The 10,116-nt window shown below is 54.5% G+C and overlaps 1 protein-coding gene across 1 annotated transcript in view; it reads right to left on the bottom strand.

The window, feature by feature from the left end:
- PRRT4 (proline rich transmembrane protein 4) overlaps nt 1-9,574 on the bottom strand; it is an 11,749-nt gene extending 2,175 nt beyond the window's left edge. The window contains exons 1-5 of the mRNA XM_017896213.1: nt 9,467-9,574; nt 7,279-7,987; nt 7,088-7,192; nt 6,619-6,738; nt 2-560 (exon numbers count right to left, since the gene is read on the bottom strand). Of these exons, the coding sequence (XP_017751702.1) occupies nt 2-560; nt 6,619-6,738; nt 7,088-7,192; nt 7,279-7,915 (1,421 nt within the window). The 5' untranslated portion in view covers nt 7,916-7,987; nt 9,467-9,574. The remainder of the gene's footprint in view (nt 1; nt 561-6,618; nt 6,739-7,087; nt 7,193-7,278; nt 7,988-9,466) is intronic.
- Nucleotides 9,575-10,116: the final 542 nt, after the last annotated feature.

The following is a 10,116-nucleotide window of genomic DNA, read 5'->3' as shown; positions in this document are numbered from 1 at the left end:
GGCCGCCAGCCCCAGCCCCAGGAGCAGCAGTGCAGCCAGGCCGGCGGGGCACCGTGGCGGGCGCGGCCGGGACAGCAGCAGGCAGGCCAGCCCCAGGCCGGCAGCCAGGCAGGGCAGCGGAAGGTCCTGCAGCAGCAGCCAGGCGAGCGCGGGCAGTCGATCCCTGTGCCCATAGGCGTCGTAGAAGAGCGGGAAGGCCCGCGTGGTCCCGGCGGACAGCAGCAGCAGGTCCAGCAGCGCCAGGCAGGGGGCGCCGGGCGGGCAGCGCCAGGGCAAGAGGGCCAGAGCCAGCAGCGCCAGCAGGGCAACCAGGCCGAAGAGCGCGCCTACCCCATACACGTGGGCGTCCCAGGCCAGCCCCCAGCGAGCCCTGGCCTCTGCCCAGTCGGCATCCAGGGTCAGGAAAAAGAGGGGCCTCGGGGCCTCGGGAGGCTGCCCCTCGCGTTCAGGCAATTCTCCCACGCTGCAGGGTCCTGGCCCACACTCTGGCTGCCCCGAAGGGTTCCCGAGGCTGGCAGGAGAAGAGAGGTCATCTGGGCCAGAGGTGGGGACTGTGGGGTCTGTGGGCAAAGAAGGTTTGACTGAGGCAATCATGCAGCCCTGCCCCTGCCCACCCCACAGGCAGTAGCCTGAATGCCAGTCAGATTCCCCTAACATATTCAGGACACACTTGTCTTACATATGAGACTCACCCCACCTCTTGGCCTCTCACCTTTCCCTCCCCCGCTCCCCTGTTCAATGTCTTCGCTGGAGTTTCAGCTGTCATCCTTCCCCTCTTCCTCCTCCTGCTTCTCCCACTCTGCCTCGACCCCCCAGCTCCCTGCTTGACTCGTTTGTGATTCTGCTAAAGAGTTTTTCTTTGAAGTCACAGAACTTTACAACTGCAAGGAACCTTAGACACCCTCTCCAGTTCAATCCCTCCACCAGAAAGGAAGTTTCATGAGAACAGGGATTTTTGTTTCTTTGCTCACATCTGAATCTCCATACTTAAATTAGTTTCTGTCACACAGTTGGAATTTAGCAGATATTCATTGACTAAATGAATCCCTGTATTTGCCGGATGAAGATACTGAAGCTCTTCTGAGAGGCAAAGTGATCTGCCCAAGGTCACAAATGGGCAGAGTTGCACCTAGAACCCAGGTCTGAACATCAGTCTGAGCCCCTTTCTGTGATTCCAAAGCCTCTTTCTAACATTAGTGTGCTTATCTCTTGTTCTGCACCCCTGACTCCCAACCCCCAACTTAGTGCTAGGAGGAGCTTCCCCTGCCCTTTTTCAGCTACTCACCCACCTTGTCTCCATCTCAAGGAAAAGCCCACATGTGTGCATACACACACACATGCACGCACACACACACATTCAGCAGGGGAGAGGTAAGATACTGCTGTCTCAGCACTCTGAGGAAAACATCATTTCTCCTTATTCATTGGCCTTCCTGCCTGCTACACCCCAAGCCTTAGCCTATCTATGGCTGTGACCCCTATCCTGCCTCATCCACAGAGCCATTGGTCTAAGTTTCTTAATATAGATGCCTCCATGCTTCTCCCCACACTGTACAGAAGGTGACATTGAGATGGACTCCCCCAGGTCTCAAAAGGTGCCCTTAGGAACTCCCAGGGAGGAACTCTTGGGGACATCACAGTGGGATAAAATGCCATCTGAGTAAGTGAGCCCCTCAGTTGCTCTGGGGTTTCCTATCTTGGGTCCCTAGCCCCATCCTGTGCTCCAACGCCTTCCCATATCCCTTGGAAAAAGGGAAGTCAACTAAGAGAGGGTAAGGAGTAAGATCCTTAATTCTACTCTTCTGGAGCAAGAGAGGAGTTGGGTAGAGTTAGACTCAAGGATTCTCCCCAGGGCCAGGCAGCAAGGGAAGATGCTGGAAGCTGAACCTCTACCTGCCCTCACCTACAGATTCAGCAGGACTGCAGCCACAGGCAAGGGTGGAAGAAGAAAGGGTGGTGGTGAAGGATGTGGACAGCCTGGCAGGGATGGGTAGGTGGACAAAAGACAGATGTAGAATGTGAGGGCGGGGTGTCTGACAATCACCCAACTGCCTGGCCCTGCCTTGGCCATGCCCCAGCTGGACAACACAGGAAGACCCCAGGAGCACCCCCAGCCATAGGCAGAGCCAGCTCATGCAGGGGATGCTCAAAACATAACAGTTCTAGGCCAGGCGCGGTGGCTCATGCCTGTAATCCCAGCATTTTGGGAGACCATGGTGGGCAGATCACCTGAGGTGAGGAGTTTGAGACCAGCCTGGTCAACAGGGCAAAACCCCGTCTTTACTAAAAATACAAAAATTAGCCAGGCATGGTGGCATGCGCCTGTAATCCCAGCTACTCTGGAGGCTGAGGCAGGAGAATCACTTGAACCAGGGAGGTGGAGGTTGCAGTGAGTGGAGATCATGCCTCTGCACTCCATCCTAGGTGACAGAGCGAGACTCTGGCTCAAAAAAGAAGAAACCCAAAAAAACAAAACCAAAAACAAAACACACACACACACACACACACACACACACACACACCAGTTCTTAAAAATAATAAATATATAAAAGATAAACAAAAAACACAAGAGTTCTGAGAACAAGGAAAAGGGAGGAGTGAGAGAGCTGAGAGGTGGCTCTGAGAGAAGGAAAGGGATGATGCAATTGGACAACTGGGGAGGGCAGAAAGGAAGCAGCCAAAACATTAAGTATACACAGCTCACTGCCAACCGCAAGTGGCAGCATGCACCCTGGTTCCCATTCCATCATGTCCTCAAATCTGAAATAAGTAAGAGTACCTACTGCATAGGACTGTTGTGAGAAAAATGAGACAATGTGTGTAAAACTCTCGGAGAACCTGGTGCATCATGATCCCTCAATCAAGATTGTGTCGTTATCATGATCATCAGCTAATGTTCATCACTGATCCACCATCTGTTTGTGTGTATGTCAGTGTGACTACCTCTGGTCTCAAACAAGTTCTTGATTCAACTAACTAATGGCTGCAGTCTGTCTTCAAAGCCTTTCAAAGTCCTAAACTTGCTTAGAAAGACAACAATTAGTCAAATAGTGAACGTCAACACATTGTCTCACTTTATGAACTCTGTTTAAATAATACCTTTGTTTTGTTTGTTTGTTTGTTTGTTTGTTTTTGAGAAAGAGTCTTGCTTCATCACCCAAGCTGGAGTGCAGTGGCATGATCTCGGCTCACTGCAACCTCCACCTCCCGGGTTCAAGCGATTCTCCTGTCTCAGCCTCCCAAGTAGCTGGGATCACAGGTACGTGCCACCATGCCTAGCTAATTTTTGTATTTTTAGTAGAGACGGAGTTTCACCATATTGGCCAGGCTGGTCTCGAACTCCTGACCTTGTGATCCACCTGCCTTGGCCTCCCAAAGTGCTGGGATTACAGGCATGAGCCACCATGCCCAGCCAAATAATACCTTTCTGATGGCCTACTCACCCCTTAACACTAATAAAGACACCAGTCATCAATTAAATGAGAAACTACTTAGCTGGGAATGGAGAGCTTGCTGATCAGGTGGCATAGGTCTGGCAATGGCAGGATCAAATGCACACACCACCTCACCCCTCATTCTTTGGTCCCTTCAGATGCTCTTGCCCAACCCACTTCCTCTGCAAAGTGATTAGGTTTGCTCCATCTCTCTTTGGCCTCTGTGGGCTCTGCAGAGGGGCAGGAAGACATGACCTGGGAGCCCACAGTCTGCTCCAGCCTGTCACCCCCTCACCACACCCTCTTTGTTCACTGTACAGATAAGTGCAGCTGTCAGAGGTTGGCTCCAATTCACCCTCTTCCATCTTTACTTCTCACCCATGGGCCACAGGAAACCTTATCTCTCATCTCTATACCTAAGCTCTATGGCAACTACAACAAATCTCAACATTCATAAGAATCCAGGCTGGGCATGGTGGCTCACGCCTGTAATCCTAGCACTTTGGGAGGTCGAGGCGGGCAGATCACAAGGTCAGGAGTTCGAGATCAGCCTGGCCAACATGGTGAAACCCCGTGTCTACTAAAAATACAAAAATTAGCCAGGCATGGTGGTGTGCACCTGTAATCCCAGATACTCAGGAGGCTGAGGCAGGAGAATCACTTGAACCCGGAGGTTGCAGTGAGCCGAGATCACACCACTGCACTCCAGCCTGGGCAACAGAGCAAGACTCCATCTCAAAAAATAAATAAATAAATAAAAAATAAAAATAAAATAAAATAAATCCAGAAAAGGAATAAAAACCAGATAATAGGCAAAGTACAGGGATGGCTCAAGGGTCATAAAAGGAGTTCTGAATTAGGAACACTGATCCCAGGGGTCAGAGCATGCTCTGCATGCCCCACACTGGTCCAGGTGTGAATGGAGACAGGTGGAAAAAAAACCTGGCTTCTGCCTTTGTAGGGTCCACTTGACCTCATCTCTCACCTCCCCATTAGAGGCTTCTCCAGAAACAGCCTTCAGTTTTCCCCAAAAGAGTCCAGAAGATAGTCATCTCTGGTCTTCCCTTTCTAGGATCCCTCTCCTGAGCAAGCTTCCTCTACTGGGAGGTCCCATTCTGGCCCTGTGGACCCTCTTGACCTCAGTGATGAGGGAGGAGAAGAGATATCAGTGTGAATAACTGGTGAGGCAGGAGCTGGCTGGGGAGGGATTGTGGGAGGGAACAGTTTGATTCATGGAAAAGTCAGGCCTGATTATCCACCAGCTGCCCAGATCAAAGGGCTGGGAATCATGTCTCCACTCTGGATGCTGGAAGCTACAGCCCATTTAGTGGTCTGGCCCCATCCCTCTCCTGACCCCCACCTCCAGGATCATGGAGAGTAGTTACACTTTGTAGGGGTGACACTCAAAATATTTAGCAACTGAGTTGGCACGGGTGCCAGCCAGTCAGAACTGACACCAGCCAGAGTGGTCAGGGAGTGGAGGGGAACCCTCTGTGGACTAAGGGAGGTGGGCACTGATTAACCAGTATGAAAGTCGCACACTGATTAACTGGATAACTGTTCTGCTATGTATGGGCTGAATACAGGCTCTGTCCAAGGTGAAGGGGACCTAATGCAAGGAGGGCCTAGGAGTCAAAGGTTAGTTGCACCTAGGTTAGAAAGATTCTAGAGGCAACACAGAGAGACTCCCTTTGTATGGTAACTACTTGATACAACTACACACACACACACACACACACGCACACTCTGTTGGTCAGAGCAAGGCCCATTGGCGTTCTCTCCAGGAGGCCTGTAGCTCTCCTGGGTTTACTCAGAGGTGCAGTATCAGAGGCTGGGTTCCTGCAGCTACCAGGGAGGAGGGAGACTAAGGTGGGGCCACCAGCCTGCCTGGCTGCACTGCTTCTGATACTGTCCAGACTCATTAAACCTGCTTGGCCAGCGCTGTCACCAAGGCCGACAGACTGCCAGCCAGCATCCTTCCCCTGAGGCACAGAACCTGCCCCCCACCCCCAATCACATCCTGCCCCTGCTGCACACTGGGCTGAAGAGGGGCATAGCACGCCCACCACCCAAAGGAGTGCAGTGACTATGGCTGGAGTAAGCCAGAGAGCCAGGTCACAGGTTAAGTCTGGAGCTGGAAGAAGCTGGGGAGACCAGTGGTTTCCACTGCTGAGCCTAGTGTGGGGTGACTGAGAAGTTTCGCAGCTGCAGTAAACCTTTTGCAGAGCAAAGCTGGGCCTGAAAGCCCCTCAGTCCCTCTGCATGACTCCCTGCCTCATCCACCAGAACCTCTCTTCCGGCACCTGTGCGCTCTGCTGTGTGGGCTGTGTTGTCCCACCACTGCCTGGGGCCAAGGCTGAGGTTTCTGAGAGGTAGGGTCTGGAAGTGGATTTGGGATACAGTGAGGGGGGAGAAGCAAGGTTAATAGCTACTATTTAATGAGCCTCTCAGCATCATGCTAAGAGCTTTGCAATAACTAGCAAGTACTATTATTAAACCCTGAGTCTATAAGAAAATTTAGGTTCAGAGAGGTTAAATAACGTGCCCAAAGTCACTAGCTAGTAAGTAAATAAGTAAGTAAGTAAATAAATAAATAAATAAATAAATAAATAAATAAATAAATTGGAAAGCCAGGTCTCAAGATTCCCGAGCCTGTGGTCTTTCCTCTGTACCACCAGCTTGTCTATGTGCATGTTCTGAAAGACTCCCTTGAACGAAGGTGGCATCTGCCTGCTCAAGGTCTTCTCCTCAGTGTCTTCCCAATGAGTGACCCAGCTCTCCCCATATCTGACAGCATGTCATGTCACATCAGACAGCAAAGGAAAGAGCCCGAAGGTTGATGGGGAGTCAGTTCAGGCAGATTGGAGTGGAGGGTGGGGTTAGTGCCAGGGCTGTGGAAATCATGAAGAAGTTCCTGTGTCTGTCCCTGATACATCTGTCTACATCCTGCTGTGCCTCTCATTGCAAAACTCTCAGGGGACCATTACTTAACTCTGTGTGGGACTTTCTCCAGCAATACTTGCTCTCAGACCATTCATATATATCTCCATGGTGATGATGAAAAGAATGATGATTATGATTATGATGGCAATGAAATAAAAGGGTTCCAGAAAACTGATGAGTGACTAGCATGTAGTAAGTGCTCAATAAATAATTGTCAAGTTCAAATGAATTGGTTACTTACCTAATGAAGTTGTTGCAATTGAGGCAAAACTTAGGGAAGCAGCTGGGTCCAGAGGACTTGGGCTGGAGAGCTTCCTCTCCAGGGAGTATGGGGGCGGGGACAGAGTGGTGCCAAGGAACCCTGCAAAGGGAGCACATGGGGCTTGAGTGCCACCCCACCAACCAGCCTTGCCTCTGGGAGTTTGGAGAAAATTATGTCCTTTCCCAGAGTTTGTCTTAAGGAAGTCACTGTCCCAGGAATTGTAGCCACATGCTAAGCTCATGTACACCATGAGCTAAGCTACAAAGAGCAAACCAGATTCAGCATGGCAAAGAGAATACTCCTTCTGTGGAAGTAGTAGCCCATATCCTAGGGCCTGGAAGAAGCAATACAAGAAAGTAAAAAAAGAAAGGTTACTTGTTAGGCCCCTAGCGCAGTGCTTGGCACGTAGAGGTGTTCCACGATTGTTTACTGCAATGAATAAACTCACCCAGAGAACCTGAAACTCCAGAGGCAGAGCTTGTGGATGTAGTTTCACCTGGGGGGCTCAGGCCAGAGAAGTTCCGGAGTGGGGACAGAGTAGTACCAAAGAATCCTGCAAAAGAAGCCCAGGCTGAAGCTGCCTCCTACCTGCCAGGGGTGCCCAGCAGGGGCTTTCCTTGGGATGGGGTGGTTACTCACCAAAGGGTCCCAGGCGCCCAGCAATCTCTGCCAGGCTGGCCCGCAGGCTGGGCAACAGGGGCAGCGTTCGATGCCCAAGTGTGGGGGCTGCACCTGCTCTCAGTGCCATGTCAAACTTCAGCTCCAGCTCGCTCTGGTGGGGCTTGGGAACACTGGATGGAAGTGCTGTGTCCCAGGTCACAGTGCTCCTCCTGGTCTGATAGGGGGCAGTGGGCCAGTCGCTGGGCCCAGAGCGCCGGGATGTGGACTCCGGGAGCAGGGAGGAGGCCCGGAGCTTTGAGCCGCCTTCAGCGGAGCCCCACTCAGTGAGAGAGTTCCCCGGGGAGCCCATCAGCAGTTCCCAAAGGGGGTCAGTCCTCAGCCCACTGGCCACCTCTTCCCCTGGCTCCTGGCCTGGCCCAAGAGAGAGTGGCTGGGTCTCTGTGACAGGGCTTCCCCAGACACCAGCAGGTCCCCGAAGATGGAATTTGAAGTTAAGTCCCAGGTTGAGAGACAGCATAGAGGCCTCACTTTGAGGTGGGGGGGTCAAAGTGGTGACAGGGGCACCTGGGACGGAGGAGGTGGGCTGGGGGCCCACAGTAGCAGCAAACAGGATGCAGCAGAACAGTCCCAGCCCTAGACAGCCATGCCTGGCCATGGCCCCACCTGGCTTTGGGTGGCCTTGGTGGGCAGGGACTCAGTTCTTCAGCACCTTTTGAGCACGAAGGTCCTGGAGAGAGGAGAGGCCCTGTGAGCCCTGGCTGTGGCCACCCTCTTCCCTTTCCCAGGATGGGATTCCCCAGAGAGAGGCTTCTGATCTCAGAGAAGCAGGTAGTGCAGGTAGGATGCAAAGTGTCCTGCCCATGGCTCTGGCTCTTCTTGCTGGGCCCTTCCTGTACCTTCAGGCCCCAGCACAAATCCCTGCCTGGGGGTTCCTCCTTCCCCATCTGCTCATGCAGAAACTGGGGTCTGACTGCAACCAGGGATCCTCATCCTTAACTAGTAGCAAAAGGGATGGACTTGGGCTTCCAGATGTGGATTCCTCCCTTCCTTCCCTCTGCTGAGCCTCAAGTATTTACGGAGGCCTACCATGTGCCAAGCACCCTTCTGGGCATGTAACTGTGAACAAGCAAGCCCTTCCTATGTCTTGACCTATTCCAAGCCCCACCTCCCGCCCCAGCCAGAAGTGCTGGCACTCTCACTCTCAGACCCCAAGGGGCACAGGGCCTCGGGAGGGGTGAAGCCAGCGCTGAGTGATCTGGCCCAGTCAGAAGGCCCCCCAGCCTCTGGCCAGAGAAGCAAGGTTCCCAATCTGGCAGAAGCACCTTCCCTCCAGCCCCTCCCCTTTGCTGGGTCTGGGCCTGTTCCCTTTCCCAGGACCCTAGAAGTATTCGGGGTAGGGGCAGCTTGGCGATCTCTGGCTTCCTGGAGGAGAACGCCAGGCAGGCAAGCTGGGCGAATGGAAGGCAGCTGCGGCGGACTCCTACCCCCTCCCCAGAACTCTCTCCTCCATGCGCACACATCTGGTGGGGGAAGGGAGGGTGAGCCAGGGACACACGTGCACCCGGCACCCTTACATCACACACATAGCCACACCTAGCGCCCGTGACACACTCACCCTTCACACACCCCTGCCCCTGCACACACACACACACACACACACACACACTCTGTCCTGCCGAGCCCCTCTCCTTCCTGCATGGGTTCAGACCCAAGCTCTGTGACCTCCGGCTTCCCCTGTCACACACACACACACACACACACACACACACACACACACACACGGCATGTACTGTACAGAGAGATGCACACCCCCTACACACATTCACACACACAGACACATGCCACACACCGCCATACCCCCACACTCGTACACGCCCACCACCCCTCGCAGGCACACATGCACACACGCGCGCGCACACGCACACACACCCCCAACCTGAACCGGCCGCCCTGCTCCCCGGGGTCCCTCCCGCAGGCAGGTCTCTTCGCCGAGTCCCGGAAAAGGGGTGGTCATGGTGGCCCTGGCGCCCAGCTGGGCAACGCTCCGTGGTGTCTCACCGCTTCTCTCTGCTGTGCCCAGCGCTCCGACTGAAGATACCGACCCCCAGCTCCCGGCGCCCCCTCGCCTAGTCCAGAGACCGCAGCCTCTCCGCCCTGCTGCCCCTGATCCGCCCCTGGCCCGGTCCGCGGCCCGCAGCGCTCTCACCAGGCGGGCGGCCCGGCCCCGCGCTCCACACTCTGCGCTCCCTCCCCGCGGCGCCGCCTCCTGGCTCCGAGCCTTGCTCCCCGGGAACCGCCAGCGCCGGGCTCCGCGCGGCGGGCCTGACGGCCCCCCTGCCCGCCCTGCTCCGCGCCTCCCCCTCCTCCTCCTCCTCCTCCTCCTCCCACCCAACCCTCCGCCGGCGGTCCCCCCACACCCTGACGGACAGGCAGGCGCGCACAGCAGCGCGGAGCCGCGGCCACCTCGGTTTCGGGCGCCTCCACGCGCGCTCATTCACCCAGTGCTGTCAATCAACCACGGCGGGCTCCTCTCTGTGAGCCTAGCGAGGGCAATCACACATTCGCAGGGCGGCCCAGCACACACATCCACACGCGCGCCTTGGCCAGGAAACACACTCGCAGGTCGGAGGGTGAGCGCACACACACGCACACATGGCAGCCTGCCCAGGATGGCACCCTGGGCAATAAGAGCCCCACCGTTTGCTAAGTAGAAGTACAATGGGCACTTCTACTTCCTTTATCTCATGAGTCCTCACGGCAACCCTGTGCATGTCCGCACTTTGCAGACAGTTAAATGAAGACACAGAAAATTACCGCATTTGCCCAAGATTGCACAGCTTGGTAGAAACTGGAATC

The sequence above is a fragment of the Rhinopithecus bieti genome, unplaced genomic scaffold, assembly GCF_001698545.2.
Source record: "Rhinopithecus bieti isolate Rb0 unplaced genomic scaffold, ASM169854v2 scaffold_26131, whole genome shotgun sequence".
NCBI classification, from domain to species: domain Eukaryota; kingdom Metazoa; phylum Chordata; class Mammalia; order Primates; family Cercopithecidae; genus Rhinopithecus; species Rhinopithecus bieti.
The sequence above is the reverse complement of the archived record's forward strand: the minus strand, read 5'-3'. Positions and strand labels throughout refer to the sequence as shown.